The sequence below is a fragment of the Gymnoscopelus microlampas genome (genome assembly GCF_963454915.1).
Source record: "Gymnoscopelus microlampas genome assembly, chromosome: 13".
Classification (NCBI taxonomy): Eukaryota; Metazoa; Chordata; class Actinopteri; order Myctophiformes; family Myctophidae; genus Gymnoscopelus; species Gymnoscopelus microlampas.
In genome coordinates this window covers 51,439,036-51,466,180 of record NC_139950.1, presented here as the reverse complement: position 1 = coordinate 51,466,180, position 27,145 = coordinate 51,439,036, and the positions used below count along the sequence as shown (strand labels likewise).

At 42.1% G+C, this 27,145-nt stretch overlaps 1 protein-coding gene and 1 long non-coding RNA gene across 2 annotated transcripts in view; one reads left to right on the top strand and one right to left on the bottom strand.

The window, feature by feature from the left end:
• Positions 1–18,494, bottom strand: part of LOC311058874 (golgin subfamily A member 7B-like) — a gene marked incomplete at its 3' end in the record, with an annotated part of 56,357 nt that extends 37,863 nt beyond the window's left edge. Inside the window, exons 1-2 of the mRNA XM_084076401.1 lie at positions 18,456–18,494; positions 1,345–1,470 (exon numbers count right to left, since the gene is read on the bottom strand). Of these exons, the coding sequence (XP_083932527.1) occupies positions 1,345–1,470; positions 18,456–18,467 (138 nt within the window). The 5' untranslated portion in view covers positions 18,468–18,494. The remainder of the gene's footprint in view (positions 1–1,344; positions 1,471–18,455) is intronic.
• Positions 13,088–15,707, top strand: LOC311058484. The gene is made up of 5 exons (XR_014602066.1): positions 13,088–13,274; positions 13,765–13,888; positions 15,045–15,173; positions 15,431–15,540; positions 15,649–15,707. It is a non-coding gene; the product is annotated as an uncharacterized lncRNA (long non-coding RNA).
• Positions 18,495–27,145: the final 8,651 nt, after the last annotated feature.

Genomic DNA, 27,145 nt, shown 5'->3' with positions numbered 1-27,145 from the left:
TTACTTTGATTGAACACACAGGACTGGAACAGAACATCATCACAACATTTATAATGGAGCAGGAACATGAGGAACAGAGGCCGTCCATAAACACACACAAGGTTAACTGGACACAGGTGAACACAAGACACATCAACACAGGGATTAGAACATAATAACTACACAATAAAAGTACAAGGAGAACAGGAAACAATAGGAACTGTTGCGAAAGTTCAGGGCAGACTGGCCAGCATTAGCCATATATGGAGATCCCCATATATGGAGACAAACCGACCTGCCCAAGTCTGACATCAGGGACTCTCTCCTATACTTCTAATTATGGAGATAACTAACATAGCTAGCTCTGACATCAGAGCACCCCTCGTGGAGGCCCATATATGGAGCTAACCGAAACATCCAAGACTGACATCATAGACCCATCTTCGGGCATTCACTGTCATCGCTTGGTCCATATACGGATATGACTGACATCACCATAATGTCACTAGCACCGTGCAGTGTTGCCAGATTCTGTGAGAGAAACAAGCAACCAGGTCTAGGAAAACCAGCCCAAAAGAAGCGACTATGGGCCACATGAGCACTTTGACATATACATCAGCTATTTGAAAATAGCAGATCTGCAAGCTCACAACACGTCGCGATGCGACGCATTGTGAGCTTGTAGATCGGCTATTTTCAAATAAAATCTTGCGGGGCAATTATAATAAGCAGATCTGGCAAACCTGGCACCGCGGCCTAACGTATAAAGGCAAAGGGACCCCCAGGTTAAGTCAGTCTCCTCAGCGACACTCATAGCAACATTAACTCTTCAGAGTAATAGGCATTGATACAAGCGGCTCTAGAGTCCGGTTTTAACCAACCAGCCGATTATCTATTTTAAAGGAAGGATACAACATAATACATAGAGACAGATCCTGACAAGGCTCTGCATGTGTCATTGTAGATGTTATGTTTACAGCACATTGGTTCTCAAAGTGAAGTTTTATACTGTGGCTATTCAAAGTTAGCAGATATATTAGCTCTATGAGCTTGTAGATCTGCTATTTTTTGAAAAATTGTGAAAAGTTGTGCAAATCTTTGAATATACATGTCTTTTTAAACTCAGATCTTTGCTCCTGGTGGTCCCTGGAACAACATATTTTCAGACACACAGCAAAATACATATCATTGTGGGGGTCCTTGACATGAAAAAGTTCCACTGATACATACGTTTTTCAAACAACTGAAAACGTTTGTAACGTTTGTTTGTGTGTGTGTGTGTGTGTGTGTGTGTGTGTGTGTGTGTGTGTGTGTGTGTGTGTGTGTGTGTGTGTGTGTGTGTGTGTGTGTGTGTGTGTTAGTTACCCTGCTATCCAGCTCTGAGGGGAACTTGGTCTGGAAGCGACAGATGGTTCCCTGACTGTAGTCTCTCTGTATGAACACCTTGGTGGCCAGAGATGCGCTGTGTCTCAGCTCCTCCAGGTTATGAAACTACACACACACAGAGAGAGAACACACACACACAGGTTATGAAACTACACACACACAGAGAGAGAACACACACACACAGGTTATGAAACTACACACACAGAGAGAACACACACACAGGTTATGAAACTACACACACACAGAGAGAGAACACACACACAGGTTATGAAACTACACACACAGAGAGAACACACACACAGGTTATGAAACTACACACACAGAGAGAGAACACACACACACAGGTTATGAAACTACACACACAGAGAGAGAACACACACACAGGTTATGAAACTACACACACACACAGAGAGAACACACACACAGGTTATGAAACTACAGAGAAAATACAGGCCATTCATATGAACTGTTACTTCCTATATAGACTCACTTTCAAAGGCGAATGCTGGGCCCTTGGCACGCACACGCACGCACGCACGCACGCACGCACGCACGCACGCACGCACGCACGCACGCACGCACGCACGCACGCACGCACACACACACACACACACACACACACACACACACACACACACACACACACACACACACACACACACACACACACACACACACACACACAGGAGCAGTGATTTTAAAGCAGTCGTCACATGTTTGTGGTGAGGTGAGTACGGAGCGACTCATCTACAATAGTGCTTCTCAACCTTTTCTGGATCAGGGCCCATTTTGCTGGGAACTCCCTGGAAACCTCCCCAAGGACCCCTGAGGGTCCCCGTACCCCACTTTGAGAACCAGTGTGATATAGTATTAATCCATTAAGACCGAGAACGCATCTGTGTGTCATTTTTAGATGTCTTTGGCTATTCAAAAATAGCAGATATACAAGCTCATATCGCGGCACTCGGCTATGAGCCGGCTATGAGTAGATCTGCTATTTGTGGGGGGAAAATTGAAAATGTGTGCAAATCTTTGAATATATATATACATTTTTAACTCAAATCTTTGCTTCTGCGGGGTCCCTGGAACAAAATATTTTGAGATGGGTGTCCACGGCCAAAAACATATCATTTATGTTTTATAGCAACATATGTTTTTTCAAAAAACTGTTAGGATTTAGAAGACATTTGTAGAATCCCCCGAAGCAAAGATTTTAGTTAAAAATGTTGGCTTTAAGAAAAATATATTCAAAGATTTGCGCACATTTTCACGATAAATAAACGATAAAAAACAAATAAATATCAGATCTACAAGCTCATAGCGCGGCGCTATGAGCTTGTAGATCTGATATTTTTGAATAGCCAAAGACATCTTAAAATGACACAGATGCGTTCCCGGTCTTAAAGGGTTAAGCTAGTAAAGGGGAAACACACACATCCAGGTGCTAAGCGAAGGTAAACAAACTCTAGACAGAAATAAAAGAAGACTCTACTCACACACTGCATGGGCTCCAGTTTAGAAGTGATTTATTGCACTGAATGAGTGACGTTGTGACGTTCTGAGCTCACAGGCTCTCTATCAGACTCAACTTTAGTCTGATAGAGAGCCTGTGAGCTTCAACCGTCAGCCCAACACTCATTCAGTGCAATAAATCACTTCTAAACTGGAACCTTGCAACAGCTAGTGTGTGTGAGAGCATTTCTGCTTTTATTTCTGTCTACTGCTATACAGTGGTGTAAAAAATTAGCTTGCAGATCTGCTATTTTTTTTTAAATCGTGAAAATGTGCAAATATTTGAATATATATATATATATATATTTTACTCAAATCTTTGCTTCTGGGATTCGCTATTACAAAATATTGGGGTCCGCGGCCAAACACGGCCAAATACATATATGTATTTGGGGGTCCTTGACATGAAAAGGTTTGAGAACCACTGATATAGAAACATACGTTTTTAAAAAAAAACTGTAGGATTTAGAAGACACTTGTAGAACCCCCAGAAGCAAAGATTTGAGTTACAAATGTTTCCTTTAAAATATATATATTCAAAGATTTGCAAAGATTTTTCACGATTTTTCATAAATAGTAGATCTACAAGCTAACTCAGTGCCGCGCCGTGAGCTTGTAGATCTGCTATTTTTGAAAAGCCAAATAAATCTTAAGAATGACACAGAGATGCCTTCCCGGTCTTAATGGGTTAATACAAGGCAACAATAAGTGAGGAGACAGAGACATAAACTCACACGATTACAATCAACGAACCAACAGTGAGCTGAACCAAACACAGGACTTACATAGACAGGGATTAACATGACACAGCTGAACTCAACAGACAATCAACACTAGGATAGGCTGGGGGACTAAGAGGAGACAACTAGTGATCAAACAGGGAGGTGAGACAAGACAGGAAACACTACTACAAAATAAAGGTGCAGAACATCAGGGCAAAAGGCAACAGAAATACAATTAGAACGATACAACAGAAGAATGGCCTAAACAGGCCTAAAGAACAGTGCCATATATGCCATATAAGGCCAGTCAGGGGCTAAATAACAAAGTCACAGTCACACGGCCCGAGGAGCGGACCGTGCGTGTGTGTGTGTGTGTGTGTGAGACAGAGAACCAACGCTCTACAGAGGACACATGATGATCAGACTTATTTGACTCTTAGACTTTTAGACAATTCAACGGTTTTACAGAGACCATAATGTCTAGTGTCAGTAGCAGGTTCATTTCCTGATTCCTAGTTGGTTAAAAAAAAGACATGTGCTACACGCTACACGCTACATGCTACATGAGATCCCACCACACCTTTCCCCCATGCAGGACCCCCAGGCTACACACACCCTCATCCCTATAAGGCTTCATCTTCTAATTCCCTCATTACTCCCATCCTCAAATCAACTCATCCTCAAATCAACATGCCTTCATCCCCTTCATGTGTGTGTGTGTGTGTGTGTGTGTGTGTGTGTGTGTGTGTGTGTGTGTGTTTTTTACACCCACACAGCCTTCCTCTTGAGAGACATGGTGGGCCAGTGTAAACCCGGTCCCCCGCAGATCTAAACGACTTCCCCGGAGGGGAGGGGCACAGTACGGGGGGAGTCAGAGATACACCGAGGGGAGGGGCACAGTACGGGGGGAGTCAGAGATACACCGAGGGGAGGGGCACAGTACGGGGGGAGTCAGATTTTTTGTAAGTGACTTCAACATGGAAGTATCCTGAGCCGGGCCCACTAGAGAATATTTCACTAGTATACTATATAGTATATCTCACTAGTGGGCCTTATGTTTGATTTATGCCATGTGAAGAGTTGTGAGCTTGTAAGTCGGCTGTTTTGGCGAGTGACACGGTCATACGATGAAGCACACACACAGTGGTGTATAGTAACTAGTGGTGTATAGTAACTAGAGGTGTATAGTAACTAGTGGTGTATAGTAACTAGTGGTGTATAGTAACTAGAGGTGTATAGTAACTAGTGGTGTATAGTAACTAGAGCTGTATAGTAACTAGTGGTGTATAGTAACTAGAGCTGTATAGTAACTAGAGCTGTATAGTAACTAGTGGTGTATAGTAACTAGAGCTGTATAGTAACTAGAGCTGTATAGTAACTAGTGGTGTATAGTAACTAGAGCTGTATAGTAACTAGAGCTGTATAGTAACTAGTGGTGTATAGTAACTAGTGGTGTATAGTAACTAGTGGTGTATAGTAACTAGAGCTGTATAGTAACTAGAGCTGTATAGTAACTAGTGGTGTATAGTAACTAGAGCTGTATAGTAACTAGTGGTGTATAGTAACTAGAGGTGTATAGTAACTAGTGGTGTATAGTAACTAGAGCTGTATAGTAACTAGTGGTGTATAGTAACTAGTGGTGTATAGTAACTAGAGCTGTATAGTAACTAGTGGTGTATAGTAACTAGTGGTGTATAGTAACTAGAGCTGTATAGTAACTAGTGGTGTATAGTAACTAGTGGTGTATAGTAACTAGAGCTGTATAGTAACTAGTGGTGTATAGTAACTAGTGGTGTATAGTAACTAGAGCTGTATAGTAACTAGTGGTGTATAGTAACTAGAGGTGTATAGTAACTAGTGGTGTATAGTAACTAGTGGTGTATAGTAACTAGTGGTGTATAGTAACTAGAGGTGTATAGTAACTAGAGCTGTATAGTAACTAGTGGTGTATAGTAACTAGTGGTGTATAGTAACTAGAGGTGTATAGTAACTAGTGGTGTATAGTAACTAGTGGTGTATAGTAACTAGAGCTGTATAGTAACTAGAGCTGTATAGTAACTAGTGGTGTATAGTAACTAGAGCTGTATAGTAACTAGTGGTGTATAGTAACTAGAGCTGTATAGTAACTAGTGGTGTATAGTAACTAGAGGTGTATAGTAACTAGTGGTGTATAGTAACTAGAGGTGTATAGTAACTAGAGCTGTATAGTAACTAGAGCTGTATAGTAACTAGTGGTGTATAGTAACTAGAGGTGTATAGTAACTAGTGGTGTATAGTAACTAGTGGTGTATAGTAACTAGTGGTGTATAGTAACTAGAGCTGTATAGTAACTAGTGGTGTATAGTAACTAGAGCTGTATAGTAACTAGTGGTGTATAGTAACTAGAGCTGTATAGTAACTAGTGGTGTATAGTAACTAGTGGTGTATAGTAACTAGTGGTGTATAGTAACTAGTGGTGTATAGTAACTAGAGCTGTATAGTAACTAGAGCTGTATAGTAACTAGTGGTGTATAGTAACTAGAGGTGTATAGTAACTAGAGCTGTATAGTACAGTAACTAGTGGTGTATAGTAACTAGAGCTGTATAGTAACTAGAGCTGTATAGTACAGTAACTAGTGGTGTATAGTAACTAGAGCTGTATAGTAACTAGTGGTGTATAGTAACTAGTGGTGTATAGTAACTAGAGGTGTATAGTATAGTAACTAGTGGTGTATAGTAACTAGAGCTGTATAGTAACTAGAGCTGTATAGTACAGTAACTAGTGGTGTATAGTAACTAGAGCTGTATAGTAACTAGAGCTGTATAGTACAGTAACTAGTGGTGTATAGTAACTAGAGCTGTATAGTAACTAGAGCTGTATAGTACAGTAACTAGTGGTGTATAGTAACTAGAGCTGTATAGTAACTAGAGCTGTATAGTACAGTAACTAGTGGTGTATAGTAACTAGAGCTGTATAACTAGTGGTGTATAGTAACTAGAGCTGTATAGTACAGTAACTAGTGGTGTATAGTAACTAGAGCTGTATAACTAGTGGTGTATAGTAACTAGAGCTGTATAACTAGTGGTGTATAGTAACTAGAGCTGTATAGTAACTAGAGATGTAAGTAAGTACACTGTGCTTTTACTCCACTACAATGATTTGAAAACTTTAGTTCTAGTTACTTTGTATATTTTAATTATTACTACAAAACATACATGAACCACTTCAGCCCAATATACGTTTCGGCCATTTGAAAATACCCGATCTACAAGCTCACATTACATATCAATGCGACGCAGTGTGAGGTTGTATATCTGCTATTTTCAAAAGATTTTCATTCATTTTAAACATTTGAAATGGGATATTCTGCATAATGAGTACTTCCTACTTTTGGTACTATAAGTACATTTTGATATCTTTATACTTTTGTACTTTTACTCAAGTACATTTTGAAATCCGGACTTTTACTTGTGAACAGAGTGGTTCTACATTGCAGTATTGATACTTTTACTTAAGTAAAAAATGTTTTACTTTTTTCACCACCGCAAATCAGGCTTTATAAGCACAATCATTGCCCTATATTATTATTTACTATCCAGGACCATTATTCCATTGAATACCGCAGACAACTTCCAGCTACTGTAGCTACTACACTATTATTACTGTAAGTAACCACGGTGATAAGGACAGTACAGTTCAAACATATGAGTCTCCACATATGCAGACATCACAAAGAGCCAACATGTCAACGATATACTAATTCAGTATACAGTATATATATATATATATATACAGAATATAAACACTGCAGGCTATCTCTCACAGCCACAAATAGCAGCCTGAGCTGCTATTTCCATCTGCAAACATGCCAGAAAACATCCCACATCCACTACATCTTTCTGTCTAGCCTCAGCTTTTAATATCTCCTTCCTGCCATCACTGTCTCTACCTCTCCCTCCCTCCCTCCCTCGCTCTCTCTCTCTCTCTCTCTCTCTCCCTCCCTCTATCTTTTCTCTCCATCTTCAGGACAAGGAGCCCTTCTTTTCCGTCACGACAAACAACTCTGTCTCTCTATTAAAAGCAGCAATTATTATCAGCACAAGATTCATTTGGCCTCGCGTTGACCTCATTATGATAACAGGACCTGTGTGTGTGTGTGTGTGTGTGTGTGTGTGTGTGTGTGTGTGTGTGTGTGTGTGTGTGTGTGTGTGTGTGTGTGTGTGTGTGTGTGTGTGTGTGTGTGTGTGTGTGTGTGTGTGTGTGAGGCCCAGCGCAGCACATTGCCTTTCATGGGAAGAAGAGGGATGGAAGCATATTACTCTGAATCACCAGAACCTCTGCCTGGTGTGACTTGTGCAAGAATGGCTTTAGCTGTGTGTCATACAGGCTGTATATGAGAGAGAGAGAGAGAGAGAGAGAGAGAGAGAGAGAGAGAGAGGCCAGTGAGATGTGAGAGAGATTCTGTCTCCCTGCAGCTGAGAATACATACAAGGCCCCGCCTCCATCTGAAGCCCCACCCACGAAGGAAAGCATGCACGCACGCACATGCACGCGCGCGCTCGCACACACACACACACACACACACACACACACACACACACACACACACACACACACACACACACACACACACACACACACTTTTTCTGATATTATGATCTGGAGAGCTTTTTGCTGTTTTGCTTTCATCTCTCTCTCTCTCGCTCTATCCCTTCAGGATTTAACTTCTCCTCCAGTGAGTGAAGAATTCCTCCTGTTTACTGTCATGATGAGTTAGCCTGCAGGGCCTACTGTACATGCATACTGTACACCGTACTGTACTGTACTGTGTATGTACACCACACTGAAGTTCAAAGGCTTTCTGCATGCGGCCGCCTGCTGCAACCACAAATAGTTTCTTGGAGAACAGGACTATACAACGTATTCCCACAGGGTGGAGAACAGGACTATACAACGTGTTCCCACAGGGTGGAGAACAGGGACTATACATCGTGTTCCCACAGGGTGGAGAACATGACTATACAACGTGGTCCCACAGAGAACAGGTGCCATGCGAGAGCCAACACAGCAAAAAAAACTAGAAAAAGTGCTCCTCGGAGCACAGGTCTCCGCCAGGTCAGGTAGGTTATTGTGGCCTCCTGGTGGCGCTATAACAGGACAATGTGAAAAGGGTGCCATTTCTTCCTTGGCCTACTGGGAAATTTCACGGAAATCCTAAGCTGCGTTCATGATTTGAGGCATTTTGTTCAAAACGGACCAATCCTGCAAACTTTAGAAGCCAACCTTAGGCCATGAGGATGGAATATGGGAAATGGGACAGATCCGTGTTGATCACATGACCATAGAGATACTGTGTACCGATTTGCATGACGTTTGGATAAAATCTGTAGGAGTAATATAAAAAAAAACGTTTTGCACACATCGGCCTCCTGGTGGCGCTATAACAGGCCCATATGAAAAATGTGAGGCAGAGGTTCTGAATTGGCATCCAGGGAGTGTGTGTGCACAGTTTCGCAGCGACCGGGCCAACGGTGCCGGAGATTAGCTGGTAACACACGGACGGACAGACAGACAGGGTGCAAAACACTCTCTCGCCATGCCTTTCGGCCTGGCGGAGACAAAAATCCTGACCACTAAAGCTGCAATCCAGGAACTTTAAAACATTAAGACCGGGACAGCGTCTGCGTCATTTTAGTTTTGAACAAATTTAACCATTATTTTATACTTTGGCTATTCCGAGTGCCGCGCTATGAGCTTGTAGATCTGCTATTTTTGAAAAATCGTGAAAATGTGTGCAAATCTTTCAATGTATATATATTTTTTAAAGCGAACATTTCTAACTCAAATCTTTGCTTCTGGGGGGTCCCTGGAACAAAACATTTTGAGATGGGGTCCACGGCAAAATACATCATTTTGGGGGTCGTTGACATGAAAAAGGTTTAGAACCACTGATGTAGCAAGGGTCATGGGTTAAGTGGGAAGAAACCCATAGACTGGCCATACAATGTAATACAGTCACTCAAACAGCGGAGGATTCACACCTTAAAATGCACTCTGGTTAACAACGCCTTTAACCTGCTTATTCTGATTAACAACACCTTTAACCTGCTTATTCTGATTAACAACACCTTTAACCTGCTTATTCTGATTAACAACACCTTTAACCTGCGAGAGAAAGTGCAGCAGACTGCTCACATTAAATGTGTCATAATAATTGACGGCCCCTGGACCGAAAATCTGTCACGTGAGTATGTGTGTTTCTTGTGCACTAATGTGTGTGTGTGTGTGTGTGTGTGTGTGTGTGTGTGTGTGTGTGTGTGTGTGTGTGTGTGTGTGTGTGTGTGTGTGTGTGTGTGTGTGTGTGTGGTTAACTCATGGGGAATGCAAAGCGATACTGGCAGACCACCAGAGAGAATCAGAGGCTGCTCTGCCATCGTCTCTGGCGAGCCACAAACCACAACGGATCAAATTCCTTTACCTACTGTGTGTGTGTGTGTGTGTGTGTGTGTGTGTGTGTGTGTGTGTGTGTGTGTGTGTGTGTGTGTGTGTGTGTGTGTGTGTGTGTGTGTGTGTGTGTGTGGCGTTATCCTGCGTGACTTGTACACACACCTCACACACATACTGTATAAGCTGAAGGTACACAATCCGTTAATACCCGCGATTGGAACCCGGGTCTCCTGCACAAGAGAGCACATTTCTACCACTCCTTCAAGAGAAGGATAGACAGGTGCAGACTCTCAGTCAACAGTCTATAGAAACAGACCACACTCACAAAAAACAATCCTGGTCTCTATACTGCCTCCCCCTGGTCAGCCGGGGTGCCTGATGGAGGGGAAAGGAACTGGTTGGAATAACGTGTTCCTTCCACGCGCTACGTCCTACCGGGGAAACTCCCCCCTGTCAGGTGATAAGAAGCTACGTCCTACCGGGGAAACTCCCCCCTGCTCATTCCTCATGCATTGAAGGAGGCATAAGCTCAGTTCGGGGCTCTCCCCAGGCTGGCAGAGGGAGAGTTGTGCCCAGGATTACAAGCTTAGGCACTGGGTGAAAAATGGGTTACAAAATTGTGTGGGATATATAAGTGGGATATACATTTTGAGGTAAAAATAAGTTCTGGGTTTTCAGCTTTACTTTCACTCTGAGGGAACAACTGGACCCTAAACGGGTTTACATGTTGGTTCCATTTGTACACTCTCTCAAAGAGTTACAATTGGACACACTGACACTGAGGATTTTACAGTGTAAGGTTCAAGGCTGTAAATGTGGTTTATTATCTAGAAGATCAAGTCAGCCTCCTTCTCCTTGGCATTATTACCATGACATCACCAAGGACGAGAGAGAGAGAGAGAGAGAGAGAGAGAGAGAGAGAGAGAGAGAGAGAGAGAGAGAGAGAGAGAGAGAGAGAGAGAGAGAGAGAGAGAGAGAGAGATGCTGCTGGCCTGAGCGCTAGCAGGCTTTACAGAAGCTAAAAATACATCAGCGAGAGTTTGTACAGTAGATGCTGTGAGAGATGAGATGTTGCACTGTGACGTAGAGCTTCTCTACGTCTCTCTCTCTCTCTCTCTCTCTCTCTCTGTCTCTCTCTCTCCCCCTCTCTCTCTCTGTCTCTCTCTCTATCTCTGCACTGATGTTGTGGAAAATGTTTCTGTCAGTCATGCAACCCTGTGGCCTCTCTGTGTGAACCATGACCACATGGTACACACAGAAAAAAAAAGGTTCTTTGGTTCTTTAAAATGGTTCTTTAAAACCCTATATGGTTCTTTGAAGAACCATCACCTGCTAAAGAACCATTTTATATAGCAAATGGTTCTTTAGATTCTTAAATGGTTCTTTAAAACGCTATATGGTTCTTTGAAGAACCATCACCTAATAGAGAACCATTTTATAGAGCAAATGGTTCTCCAGATTCCTCATATGGTTCTCAAGATTTAAAAGGTTCAAGGAAGGGGGAATTATTTTCCAAACCATTTTATATTACAAATAGTTCTTCATATTCCTCATATGGTTCTATGGGATTTGAAAGGTTCTTATTGGTAGGGGATTTTGCAACTGTAAATTATAACCTGTATAAAACAATTACAAATTATTATTTTAGTAGACGCTCTTATTTCAGAGTTATTCACAAAAAGCAAGGGTAATGCATTACATGGAGATTGTAGTTTTAGGATAGGTAACCCGAGAGTCTATTGTCAGTCTAATCATATTATATAATATGGGGGGAAACAAGCCTTATCTCTGATGTCAAATTCAGCCTTAACCACCCTGCTGAAAAAAAACAGCACAAACCAGCTTATGAAGGTTGCTGGTTTTAGCTGGTATGAGCTGGTCTTGGCTGGTCTTAAGCTGGTTTAGATGGCATACCAGGCTGGACAAGCTGGTCAGGCTGGTCAGGCTGGTTTGCCAGTGTAGTTGGTTAGCTGGTCACTAAGCTGGATTCTGCTGGTCTTTGCTGGTCAGCCAGCTGGCTGGCTGGACTGACCAGCAAAGCCAAGCTGGTAGCTGGTCTTTGCTGGTCAAATGGGTGGACAGACCAGCAAAGACCAGCTTAGCAGCTGGTAAAGTTTGGTTAGATCAGTGGTTCTCAACATGTGGATCGGGACTCCCAGGGGGGTCCCCACGTGATTTGGGGGTGGTCCCCAGATGACAGTGAAGTGACAATTTAAGGACCTTTAAGACCTGTTTAGTACCAAAAAAAAAAAACACCATTACTGCATCAAAAGCTATATCAACAAACTATACTATAAAAACATTGAAAATAGCAGATCTACAAGCTCACAACACCTTCCTTGTGAGGCGTTGTGAGCTTGAAGATCTGCTATTTTCACAATAGAGTCAAACTAAACGTAAATGCATCAACTCCTACATTCCAAGTGCTTATCAGGGTGGGGGGTCCCCAGCTCAAATATGATTATATAAAAATCTAAAATATATAATATAATATAATATAATATTATATATAATATTTAAAAAAAAATATTCCATCAATTAATAAAAAAAAAACAGCAGATCTACAAGAGTTGTGAGCTTGCAGATCTGCTATTTTAACTAGTTTGGATCCCGGGGAGACATCTTACCTGCCATTAGACTGTGAAGATTTTCACAGTCTAATGGTCTAATTGCCCCCCCCCCCCCCCCCAGTATATACAGTATATTTTACATTACATCTTGTTGCATTCGACGCGTTGTGAGCTTTGTGATCTGTTTTTACAGAGAAGTGGGCCCTTTATGGGCCCTGAGTAGTGTTGCCATATCTGCTTATTATAAGCGACTTTGGGCTTGTTTTTCTGTAAAGTTGCTCGTAAATATTAGTGAAATATTTCACTTATTCTTTTTGAAAATAGCAGATCTACAAGCTCACAATGCGTTGCAAATGCGACGCACTGTGAGCTTGTAGATAAAGCTCTATAAACCTATGTAGGTGTCGCTTCTTTTGGGCTTAATTGTTTTCACAGACCTGGCTGCTTATTTCTCTCACAAAATCTGGCAACAATGTCTCAGCTGGCTCGCGACCCTTGAACTCTATGCTCCCGACCGCTCGCGACGCGCGGGGAGAATGAATGCTGTCTCGAGTCAAGCTGCCTGCTCTCACTTCATAGAAAGTTAAATCAATTGCATTGCTTTAGATTCATAAAAAATAATTATAAACCGGCTTCAGAGAAGATAAAAGAAAGAAGAAGAAGCGGCGGACATTTTAGGTGAGTGTTGACACACAGAAATACTGTTTATGTAGGCTTTTTAGCCTACTATTACTGACTGTATTTATAAGTGCGTAGGCTGCTGTGTTCTAAGTCAATCACAAGTCATGACCCAACATTGTTTAGTTATATAATGTGTCTTGATAAAGGGATTATGACAATAATTACAAGAAATTACAGTGGGAATATACAATATCATTTTTAATATAGGCCACTATCTGTACTGCTTGCCTGTGTGCTGCTCAAAACTAAATTCAAAATCTGGCGTGTGTGTGTGTGTGTGTGTGTGTGTGTGTGGCTTTCAGTGATGAAGCTACAGAGTGTTTTAATATCTTGTGAACTCTGAACATTAATGATTCGCTTGTCTGTCTGTGTGTGTGTGTGTGTGTGTGTGTGTGTGTGTGTGTGTGTGTGTGTGTGTGTGTGTGTGTGTGTGTGTGTGTGTGTGTGTGTGTGTGTGTGTTATTATTACACATTTCTTTGGCTGCAGTGGCCAAAACGAATGGTTTGCAGGCAGCCCTACTAAAACAGAAAAAGGAACCCAAGAAGAGAGAACCATTATGTGTTATGCCCCCCCCCCTCCCCTCCCACAAAGAAAAGAAAACAGTTTGAAGGTAAAGTGATATTGTTTTGTGTAATATTAAAGTAATCATTGCTTCAAACTGTTCAGTAACAGGGGTCTCCCAGACTCTTCACCTCTTCAGTAAGCCGAAAATGCATTTCCAGGAATACCAAATTTAATCAGAACTCTGGATACAGGATAAATAAGTGCAATTGGAAGTGATGACACAAAGAAGTGGGCATGCAACATTGGAACAGGAACACTTAACATTGAAGATAATGAATAGGTACTCTCTCCTGAAATTGGCAACCCATCTGAAACTGAATTGTCTACTTATTAAAGAGATTGAGAGACCCCTGCTTATTAAGACCGGGAACGCATCTGTGTCATTTTTTTTTATTTCTTTGGCCATTCAAAAACTTGGCCATTTCTTTGGCCATTCAAAAACAGCAGATCTACAAGCTCATAGCGCGGCACTCGGTGTCACGCTATGAGCTTGTAGATTGCTATTTTTGAAAATCTTTGAATATATATTTTTTAAAGCGAACATTTGTACCTCAAATCTTTTTCCTTTTATTTTCAAAAAACTTTTAGGATTTAGAGAACATTTTTAGAATCGGCCTCAGGTCTTAATGGGTTAAAGCTGCACTATGTAACTTTCCTCTTCTCCCCCGGATTTGAACCCGGTTTCCTGAGCAAGTGCTTTTACCATTGAGCTAATAGAGCGTGCCAACGACTCGTCACCATGGGGCGCGTGGCATAGTAGCTGCAGACATACTTGAGAGGGGCAATGTTAAGTCAACCTGTTTTATACCCCTCAAAGATGTCCGCCGCTACCAAATGACACTTGTTGACGCCCCCTTCAGGATTTTTGGCACGCTCTATAGAGCCTGCCTGCTTGCTCAGGTGATACATTGAACCTTGACCATCAGATCAAAATTCATGTCAGATCCTGTGTCTAGGTGAGACATGACCTTTGACACTAAATGTCTCAATAGAAGAGCAGGCGAGACGAAATGCAACCACCCCAATTGTATAAGTTATATAGTATTATTTGTATTAACATACTCTAACATACAGATTGTATAAGTTATTGTATTAATATACTCTACGATACAGATTGCATAAAATTACATTTTATTCCACTTTAACTTTATAACAAAAAATATCTTGTTTTATCCAAAATATATCACTTGCACTACCTTTAGACTCTGACTCGTCTGAATATGGTGGAGATGCTGTTGTACCCCAAGCTATCCACGACGAAATGTCAAGTACAGTCGTACCCAGAAGAAGGCCAAAGAGTTGGAGCTGGACCTACAGCACCTTAAAACTAAGTAAGCAATGACTAATTTTAACGAAACAGTTGCATGAGGTTGCTCTTCTCAAGTATATATCTATATGTTGGTTAATTGTTCTCATGTTCTTTTTTACTTAGATCTTGACCACAAATGTTAAAAAAAACATTATATAGAAAGCATGTTATATGGAGTGGACAGATGCTAGGTTCATTATTAAACTGTTATCCTACTAACGCATACATCAATTCATTTGTTTTTTCTTTTTTTTCTCCGTACCCTGTTCATGCTTTAAGATGCAACAAATTAGAGATTGCAAAACAGAAACTGGAGGAAGGGCCCCAATATAGCTCTGCAGCAAAGCCTGACATCCCTGCTGCAGATAAGCAAACCAGTGACAGCATAGGTGTGTTTAGACAGTCATACTGTTCTACGGAAAATGGTGACAATGTGTACAATATAAGTACTGTGATACTGCCAAAAGGAGCTTAAATGTGATTCTCTACATTTTCAGTTGCAACTTCCTCCATTTCCTTTTCCCCCCGAGTCAGACGATTTGGCATCGACACCTGGGATGTTTGACACCAACGGTGACAAGGTATTGAAGAAACATACTGTGTAGGACAGTGGTTCATAAAAGTGGGGTCCCCAGGGGGTTCCACAGTGTCCCCAGCTAAATAAGAAACAGTTAAGCACAAAAGCACTATTTCAAAAATAGGCAACGGGTCATGATGCATCGTGAGCTTGTAGATCAGCTAGGTTTTGCTATTTCTGAACTATTTTTGAACAGTTTTGCCTATAGATACACACGGAGATAGACGGGAACGCCCATTCGATTTTGGCTCGGGGGAAAACACAACGATCTGCCTCATAGAGTTACATCATACACGATCGTTTGGATAACTTTCAGAGCTATTTTATGGACGATAGAAACATTGTCAGCCAAGAAAAAATCCATCAGAAGGACAGCTGGAACACAACTTGACTGACTTATTTTTAAGATATATGTGACTAAAAAGACCAAACATTGACAATCTATGAGCTCACAGCGCGTCGGAACGCGACGCGTTGTAACTGTGAGCTAGATTGGCAATGTTTGGTTTATGTTCCCCCCAGAATACGTAAACTGGGGTTCATGTGGTTTATCACTGATCAGATTATCCTTATATTTTATTGCATTAGTCAAGTTTCAGCACAAGCACCACCGAGACCGGAGATGTTTCCCTCTTTACATCTCCGTCTGAATACTAAAACACTCGCCCCAAAACACAGTCGCCCCGGGGCAAACCCGCCGGTATTCACCTGGTATTCCTAAACATAACCTCAGTAAAACTATGTCTAACCCTGAACTTATTTCAAACCGTAATACAGATGCAAGAATACAAGAACCGCTGGTCGGTGGAAATGGGGGCGAGCGTGTTTTGGGGCGAGTTTTCTGGTTACCACCCGTCTCCCTCCGTGTTGCCAAACATGTTTACATATGCACAGTGTTTAATCGCCTGGTAGAGACACTATTACAAGATATAATCAATTAAACTTACCATTATATCGAAACCCAACAGCCATTAAGTCATCAATGAAATTAAATGAAGAAACTACAATTACTACAACATTTTTGTAAATAGCCAGATATCTTTATCTGTGGGAACTGAGTCAAACTAAATGTAAAGCTAAATGAGCATCTCATAGTTAAGAACCAAAGTGCACTCTTCCGGGTCAGTAACTCTGAGAGCGTATACACATGGAACCAAATGAACCATTTGTATAGACTCTCAGAGTTAGGCTATATATATCGCTGGTTCCATGAGATAAACATGAATGAATGAATGAATGAATGAATGAATGAATGAATGAACAAATAAACAAACAAACAAATAAATAAATACATAAATAACACAGGGTGCTTGAAATTTAAAATGTTGAGAATCATTGATGTAAACAGTTAAATGTAGAGAGAGAAAAAGAGAGAGAAAGAGAGAGAGAGAGAAAAAGAGAGAGAAAGAGAGAGAGAGCACCGGCTTCGAATGCTATCAATGCATTGAATGGGAGATTATCACTTTGCACCGAGAGAAAGAGAGAGAGAGAGAGAGAGAGAGAGAGAGAGAGAGAGAGAGAGAGAGAGAGAGAGAGAGAGAGAGTCCCTGTCCATGGTCCTGACGGCTCCATCCATCAGACACTGAATACTCCAGGGCTGAGTGAGCCTGTATCTTCTCTAATAAACTCACCTGCTACACACACACACACACACACACACACACACACACACACACACACACACACACACACACACACACACACACACACACACACACACACACACACACACACACACACACACACACACACACACACACACACACACACACATACACACACACCCCGTCTATTTAACAACCACAACAAGCTTATGGTTTGAGAAGGGGAAATAAGTGATACCCTAATACAGGAGTCTACAACGTGTTTCAGGCTAAGGACTGAAACACGAGAGAGAGAAAAACTGACAGAGATGAAGCAGGGACCCCCTCTATATGTGTTTCACTTTAAACTTTTTTCCTGCTCTTTTTCCCTCTACACCTATACCTCTTTGCCAAAAACAGCAGATCTACAAGCTCACAACGCCTTGTGAGCTTGTAGATCTGTTATTTTTGGCTATAAGTTCTCCTCAGAAAAGGGATGCTAGGGTTCAAGTGGTTCATGTAAAAAATCACATCAAGATGTGGCGGCCCCCCCTGTAGTAACTGTGAGGACCCCCTAGCAGCCCCGGACCCCTTGTTGAAGACCTACTTGCCAATAATGATTTGATGTGCTTGTTTAGCTAAATGAAGGTAATGCCACTTAAAGACTGTCTAAATGAAGGTAATGCCACTTAAAGCTGAATGAGGCAGGTTCTTCAATCTGCTGATCACAAAGAGCAGATCTACAAGCTTGTAGATCAGCTATTTCTGCTTATATATTTTTTACATGTTTTTTAAATGATTAAATGTGTCAGTAATGTCTTTGTATATTGAAGTTATTTGTCATGATCTGTTATGTGCAATGTGTGATTGTGAAGCAAATAAAAAAATCCAAACAGAAATGATTATGTTCAAAATGCCAAAAGATAAAATTAAATGGTTTAAATGGTAATTATTTAAGTGACAATGAATGGTTAAGTTAATGTGTAATCACAGCCTAGTATAACATGGTTCTGTTCCACAGCGATGAACCGGCGTTAAAAGAGCAAAACGTTCTGATGGATGATTTAACCCTCTTCTCTTTACCTGGAGGTATTAGAACGTGGAGAGGAAGATAATAACATAATAATGTTAATAATATTCTTACCTCTGTCGCCATATTGTTGCCAGTCTGTCTGTCAGACGATGCAGACAATCTGTCCCTTATAAAAGAGAGACGCTAGAATAACGGAACCGTTACCGTGCGCTGCGATGATGCGCTGAGACACGCCGCTCCGCAGGAGGGCGGAACGCTGCCAGTGTGTGTGTGTGTGTGTGTGTGTGTGTGTGTGTGTGTGTGTGTGTGTGTGTGTGTGTGCGCGCGCGCGCGCGCGAGAGAGAGAGAGAGAGAGAGAGATAGAAAGAGAGAAAGAGAGAGAGAGAGAGAGAGAGAGAGAGAGAGAGAGAGAGAGAGAGAGAGAGAGAGAGAGAGAGAGAGAGAGAGAGAGAGAATCCACGGTTTGAAGGGGTAGCTAATATATGAGTTTATAATAATTTTGCTCAATAAGAATAATATTCGTCTCCATTTTGCTGTAGCCTAAATTCGAGGTCAGACCCTTTAAAATGTTCAATTTTGTCAAATTTCAGTTCCTGGTTATTAATCATTTCCTTGATTATTAATAATTGATCATAAGTGCTCAAACCTGCATCCCGCTCCATCTGCAGTCAACACAAACAAGACATTTCTTGGCACTCTGCCCTAATAACTCACTCACATCAAAAGACATCTCATCAATTATTAGCCTAAGGTATGTTTTGTTCTTAACCTATATTTCTGTGACCGCTCAATCAAAGAAGCTAGTTAAACCAGGGGCCCAAGGACCCCCTAGCTGAGAGAGAAATGAAGCAGGGACCCCCTCTATATTGTATATAATTGTGTTTCAGATTAAACTCTTTTGTTTACGTTTACTGTTCTTTTTTCCCTCTACACCTATACCTCTTTGCCAAAAATAGCAGATCTACAAGCTCACAACGCCTCGCGCTGTGAGCTTGTAGATCTGCTATTTTTGGCTAAAGTTCTCCTCAGAAAAGGGATGCTAGGGTTCAAGTGGTTAAGGTAAAAAACTAAATTGTATCACATAAAGATTTGGTGGACCCCCTGTAGTAACTCTGAGGACCCCCTAGGGGTCCCGGACCCCTGTTGAAGACCTCTGAGTTAAACAATCAAATGTTATTTCCATGGCCTACTATTAAAGTAATACAAGGCAGGTCCACAAATACCGATTTTTAGCAGCCTCTGCTGGTCATTACCGTCACTGAAGGTCTTTCGTTTATTCCTGCATTACCCAGAATTCCATTTGTTTTCACCGGAACTCGGAAGCGTTTCAAAAAGCGTTCTTTTAATTGTTTTATACTATCTGTGGATCGTTTCTCTCAGCCAGTGGAGCTTTAGTTACCGCGAGCTGTGTTTTCTTTTGCTGTTGTTTTTCCATCTTCAACTCCTATAATGTCTTAAAAACAGTGTGAGATTCCTTTTTGTTATTAACGCGGTAGTTCCTGGCCAAACAGGAAACCACAACACGGACGCTGGGGTTTAAGGGGTTAAGACTCGGGGGTTACTGAAGCAGCCATAGCACACACATACTGTACACCACAAACCTCACTAAGAGGAGGAGTGACTCACCGTCCATATATATATATACATATATATATAAATATATATATATATATATATATATATATATATATATATATATATATATATATATATATATATATATATATATATATATATATATATATATATATATATATTTAATTGACTATACCTGTATAAAGTCTATTTATTAAACATTCATATCTTACTAAGACTAGGAGCTGCTGTGTTGACTCACAGCCTGTATACTGCATTCACTACGGGTAGAAAGGCTGTTTATTAAACATTCATCAGAATGATTCAGGGCTCACTGGTATTATGGAGCCTTTTTCTTAAAGCAGGGCTCTTTAACAGGGGGTCCGAGACCCCTAGGGGGTCCTCAGAGTTAATACAGGGGGTCCGAGACCCCTAGGGGGTCCTCAGAGTTAATACAGGGGGTCCGGGACCCCTAGGGGGTCCTCAGGGATACTGTAGGGGGGGCCGCCAAATATTTGTGTAATAGGGACTTTATATATATATATATTTTTTTTACATTAAACACTTTAACCCTCACATCCCTATTCTGGGGGGAACATTAGCTGAAAATAGCAGATCTACAAGCTTGTAGATCTGCTATTTTCAGCTTAAGAGGTTTGGTGTACTGGGAAAAAAGAGCAGACCAAGTACCGAGCCATAGGTCAAGTTTGCAAAGGATTGAGGGTTTAAAGGAGAATTTTTGACTAAAGTTTTCTTACCTTTTCTATGATGTTATGATATCTTAGGATAAATGGTAGAGTATAACAATTTCACAACTCCATCCTGGGTCCGCCACAGCTTAAAACATGCACGGATAGGCCTTGCGTTAGATCACATATTTTAATAGCTTTTTATTTAATTTGTTTTGATGAGATCTGACGTTCATAATGACAGAACACTGTCAAAAAAAGAAAATAAATAAACAGAAGTCTCGCTAGACGAGATTTCAATCTCGTCTAGCGAGACTTCTGTTTTTTTTGTTTTTTTTTGGGTTGCATAGTGTTCTGTCATTATGAACGTCAGATCTCACAACCAAAAAAAATGTTTTAAGCTGTGGCGGACCCTGGGATGGAGTTATGACATTTTAATACTGTACCATTCATCCTAAGATATCATAACATCATAGAAAAGGTAAGAAAACCTTAGTCCAAAATTCTCCTTTAAGTCGATAAATGTCTGAAAACACACATTTAACATGAATACAATATGTAGTGGGGGTCCCTGCTTCATCTCTCTCTCACCATAGGGGTCCTTGGCCTGAAAAACGATGAAGACCCCTGTCTTTAAAGTATTCTTTTCGGGGATGTATGCACCCCCCCCCCCCCCTCCACCCCCCACCCCAGTTCTCCACGTGAACTCGTGGTGTGTCTTTCAACAGCCGTGGTCAGTTAAAATCTAGTAAGCTGTCTTAAATTATAGCCAATCAATTTCTTCTGCCGCTCCACGCACTCACTCTCAGATAAAGCTTTTGTTTCATGGCTTGACGACAGCCTGAAGAGGGCAGAGAGTGAACAACACTTTGATGGGACTATTTCTGGGTGAAAACCTAATTGTCTTTTCTTCTTCTCTGACATCATGAGTCATTGGCATGAAGCTAAAATTGGATTGTTTACTCTGTCATCACACTATCTGCTCTCTGATGAATGCACCGCTCGCCCGCCTGGCACGCAAACACAGAGAGAGAGAGAGAGAGAGAGAGAGAGAGAGAGAGAGAGAGAGAGAGAGAGAGAGAGAGAGAGAGAGATTTTTCCTCTAGCCACATCCAACTGTTATGAATGGAAAGAGAATCCAGGAATAGAATAGGAGCATCAACACCGTTGGAGTTATGCAGAGCAAACCACATTTGCCGCCTTCTTAGATTGCCTGAAAAGATATGCGTCTAATCACACTCTGGCACACATTCCAATCCCCTGGTCTGTGTGTGTGTGTGTGTGTGTGTGTGTGTGTGTGTGTGTGTGTGTGTGTGTGTGTGTGTGTGTGTGTGTGTGTGTGTGACTGAGGGCTAATTAGGCACGCACGCACGCACGCACGCACGCGCGCGCGCACGCACACACACACACACACACACACACACACACACACACACACACACACACACACACACACACACACACACACACACACACACACACACACACACACACACACACACACACAGCATCTGGTCACATGTGTAGGCCTACGGTATGAAATAGGCTGTCAGCCCATATGTTTTTTTCTTGTTGTTGTTTCCATCTTTAGCCGATACATGCCTTCTACAATTTACAGTTACAACGTAGCATTTAGCAGATGCTCTTCCTCCAGATTGACTAACAACGAGCCAGATCAAACGGCACGAAACCCTCGTCAACAAATGACGGGGAAATTGTGATGTAAATAGATTTGCAAAGATAACAATGAAGTGCTATAAAAAGTAACCAGGATGCCAGAGAAACATCAGACCTATAACCATCTGTCTGACTCACATGCTTAGGAATTTGCGGTCAAGCAAACAGTATCATGTCTATCTAAATAACATAACGCAATTAATCAGCATACATCTGCATGGTATAACTAGCGTATCTGCTGTATCAAACATAGGCAACGAGAAGAGCTGCAAGGAAAGAGTGGAGCTAGAGGGTGAGCTAGAGTCTGAAGAGATGAGTTGTCAGAGCGAGGTGGAACGTGGGGAGTGAGTCTGCTCAGTCCTGACGAGAAGAATCTATCTATCACCGGCCAGGGTGTTTTAGGGCAGTGGTTCTCAAAGTCCAGCAGGGGTCCTTGAGGGAGTTCCAGGGGGTCCCCAGCTAAATGATAGATAGTTAGGAGCCAAAAAGGACCCTTATGGGTCTGTAACTCTGAGTGTACAAATGGAACCAAATGGACCCTAACGGGTCCATTTGGTTCCATTTGTACACTCTCAGAGTTACATTAATATTGATTTTACAGTATAAATTTGGGTCCCAGAGATAGAAATGCCATTAAATGGGGGTCTGTATAACCAAAAGCCAGTGAACGGAATGCAGAAGAAGGGAAGGAAGGTTGAAGACCGGGCGTGTTGCAGCATTGTGGATCAGCTGTAGGGCTTTGAGTGAGCATGTCATCAGACCAGCAAAGGAGGGAGCAGCAAAAGTTAAGCCTGGATATGAGCTTGGGTTTTGGATAAGGAGCCGGACAGACTCTTGGGTGAGGACAGGGTCTGATCCCTCCGGATGTTGTACAGTGCAAACCTAGGAGATTTGAGTAATCGCTGCAATGTGTGCCTTGAAGCAGTGTTGATTTTGACAGCAAATTTTGATTTAGTTTAGTTTTAGTCATATTTTAGTCATCTGAAATGTTTTAGTTTTTGTCTAGTTTTAGTCGACGAAATATCATAAGATTATAGTCGACTAAAACTACAGTTGATTTAGTCGACTATAATGTATTTTGGCGGTGCCTTGACGGCGTCGTAATGGCTGATTTTACACTTGCTTTTACACTTACACGAGCTTGTAGATACAGTATGCTATTTTCAGAGCGCTGCACCCGAGCGCAACCAAACATAAAATGACTTGTCTTTTAGTTCTACTGGATCTCTTCTCCACTAGACCCTCACTTTATGTGTTGACGAAATTGTCAATATACAGTATTTAGTCTTAGTTTTAGTCATCATAGTTTAGTTTTTATTTCGTTTTTAGAAGCAAGTGCATGCGCTGAACAGCCGATGGCTTCGTGTTTTGACCAGCGCACCATCCGAGTTGGCAAACTGCGGTGGACGTAATAGGCTGTCGGGTGAACCAAAACAAGCGCTTCCTCTGTGTCAATCACAGCGATGGGGGCGTGTTTTAGGCTTTGTAGTCTGAGTAACAACAAGAGACACACGCAGCAAAGAGTGTTAATTTAGAGAGTGTACAAAGGGGCCGTTCGTACACGTTCCGAGTAAAACTCTAATATGTTTTTACACTCTCACAGCCAAATGAACTGCCGTTTGCTGTGGTTGGGCTCCAGCACACAGCACTGTGTTAGCAGGAAACTCTCACATTTCTAATGACAAGCAAATGAAGGCCCTTTGAGGCTGTTAGGAACATTTCTCGCTATGGATTGAGACAGGCAAACTTTGGGTGCACTGTGTGTGTGTGTGTGTGTGTGTGTGTGTGTGTGTGTGTGTGTGTGTGTGTGTGTGTGTGTGTGTGTGTGTGTGTGTGTGTGTGTGTGTATGTGCGTGCGTGTGTGTATGTGCGTGTGCATACACTATGTGTTTATGTGCAGTATAGAAGGTGTGTTCAAACTGGCACACTGCTCCAGCCTGCTCCAGGGCCAAGAAGCATGTTTACGTTGAGCCATAGTTTGACTGGAAAGATATTGGATGTTTTGGGTTTTGGGTTTTTGGGAAAATGATTGTCTTTTGGGTTTACCAGCGGATGTTAGCGGTCTGGAGAAAACTGCAGGCTTGGTGAGGTTCAGTTTTCATCAGGTTTAAATGTATGCGTTCCCCGTTGATGTTCAGAGTGTAATGCAAGATGATACTTTTACAATACGTTTGATTCTGGCCTCCAGAATGTGTCTGAATGTGAATGTGCATTTCAGCAGAAAATAACTACTCTGCTGCCGAGGCTCTACAATAGATGAACATAATGAAACACATACTGTCCACAGACATACAGCCACAGACATACAGTCACAGACATACAGCCACAGACATACACCCACAGACATACAGCCACAGACATACAGTCACAGACATACAGCCACAGACATACAGCCACAGACATACAGTCACAGACATACAGTCACAGACATACAGCCACAGACATACTGTCCACAGACATAGAGCTACAGCCACAGACTCACAGACATACAGTCACAGACATACAGCCACAGACATACAGCCACAGACTCACAGACATACAGCCACAGACTCACAGACATACAGCCACAGACTCACAGACATACAGCCACAGACTCACAGACATACAGCCACAGACTCACAGACATACAGCCACAGACTCACAGACATACAGCCACAGACTCACAGACATACAGTCACAGACTCACAGACATACAGCCACAGACTCACAGACATACAGTCACAGACTCACAGACATACAGCCACAGACTCACAGACATACAGCCACAGACATACAGCCACAGACATACAGCCACAGACTCACAGACATACAGCCACAGACATAGCCAATAGCAGATCTACAAGCTTATCTGAATGACTGTTAAAGCAAAAGCAGTTTGTTTAAATTACTTTATCAAATGTTATATTTTCACAGGGATTATTTATTAGTGTAGATCTACATTTATGAGTGGATTATGTGTCCAGATGCCTCTCAGACAATGCTGCTCCGCAGGTCTAGAATGGAATAAACGGGCGCAGCCAAAGTCAACAACTGGTCCCGACCAGGCGTGAGATTTCAGTGTACCATAGGATGAAGCCCACGTCAGGATATATTGATAAATGCCAAAAGGTGATAAAGGTTGATAAATGAGGGCCATTGAGCCACAGACATTGAGCCACAGATATTGAGCCACAGATATTGAGCCACAGATATTGAGCCACAGACATTGAGCCACAGACATTGAGCCACAGACATTGAGCCACAGACATTGAGCCACAGATATTGAGCCACAGATATTGAGCAACAGATATTGAGCCACAGATATTGAGCCACAGATATTGAGCCACAGACATTGAGCCACAGACATTGAGCCACAGATATTGAGCCACAGATATTGAGCCACAGATATTGAGCCACAGATATTGAGCCACAGACATACAGCCACAGATATTGAGCCACAGATATTGAGCCACAGACATACAGCCACAGATATTGAGCCACAGATATTGAGCCACAGACATTGAGCCACAGACATTGAGCCACAGATATTGAGCCACAGATATTGAGCCACAGATATTGAGCCACAGACATTGAGCCACAGACATTGAGCCACAGACATTGAGCCACAGATATTGAGCCACAGATATTGAGCCACAGACATTGAGCCACAGAAATTGAGCCACAGACATTGAGCCACAGATATTGAGCCACAGACATTGAGCCACAGACATTTAGCCACAGACATTGAGCCACAGATATTGAGCCACAGACATTGAGCCACAGACATTGAGCCACAGATATTGAGCCACAGACATTGAGCCACAGACATTGAGCCACAGACATTGAGCCACAGATATTGAGCCACAGATATTGAGCCACAGACATTGAGCCACAGATATTGAGCCACAGACATTGAGCCACAGACATTGAGCCACAGACATTGAGCCACAGATATTGAGCCACAGATATTGAGCCACAGACATTGAGCCACAGACATTGAGCCACAGATATTGAGCCACAGATATTGAGCCACAGATATTGAGCCACAGACATTGAGCCACAGACATATAGCCACAGACATTGAGCCACAGATATTGAGCCACAGACATTGAGCCACAGACATTGAGCCACAGATATTGAGCCACAGATATTGAGCCACAGACATTGAGCCACAGACATTGAGCCACAGACATATAGCCACAGACATTGAGCCACAGATATTGAGCCACAGACATTGAGCCACAGACATTGAGCCACAGATATTGAGCCACAGATATTGAGCCACAGACATTGAGCCACAGACATTGAGCCACAGACATATAGCCACAGACATTGAGCCACAGACATTGAGCCACAGATATTGAGCCACAGATATTGAGCCACAGACATTGAGCCACAGACATTGAGCCACAGACATTGAGCCACAGACATATAGCCACAGACATTGAGCCACAGATATTGAGCCACAGACATAGAGCCACAGACATTGAGCCACAGATATTGAGCCACAGACATAGAGCCTCTCCTGGCTCCAGTTGGCTTGAGACGGCGAGCTCCAATATGGTCAAAAACTATACTTTATATAAAACACCTCCGTCGGTAGGTCAGTGTCTCTCGATTAGACCCAATCAATAGTCTGATTAAACATGGTTAGGTCAGTATCTCACCTACTGAGACCATTCAATGGCCTGACTAAACGTGACACCCATTCAGTGCATTGACAGCGTCCGAAATGGGTGCAACGGAACCCTTAGGGCAGGGGTCTTCAACGTATTCAGGCCAAGGACCCCCTAGCTGAGAGAGAAATGAAGCAGGCACCCCCTCTATATTGTATAAAATTGTGTTTTTTTTTTTACTTGGTCTGCTCTTTTTTCCCTCTAC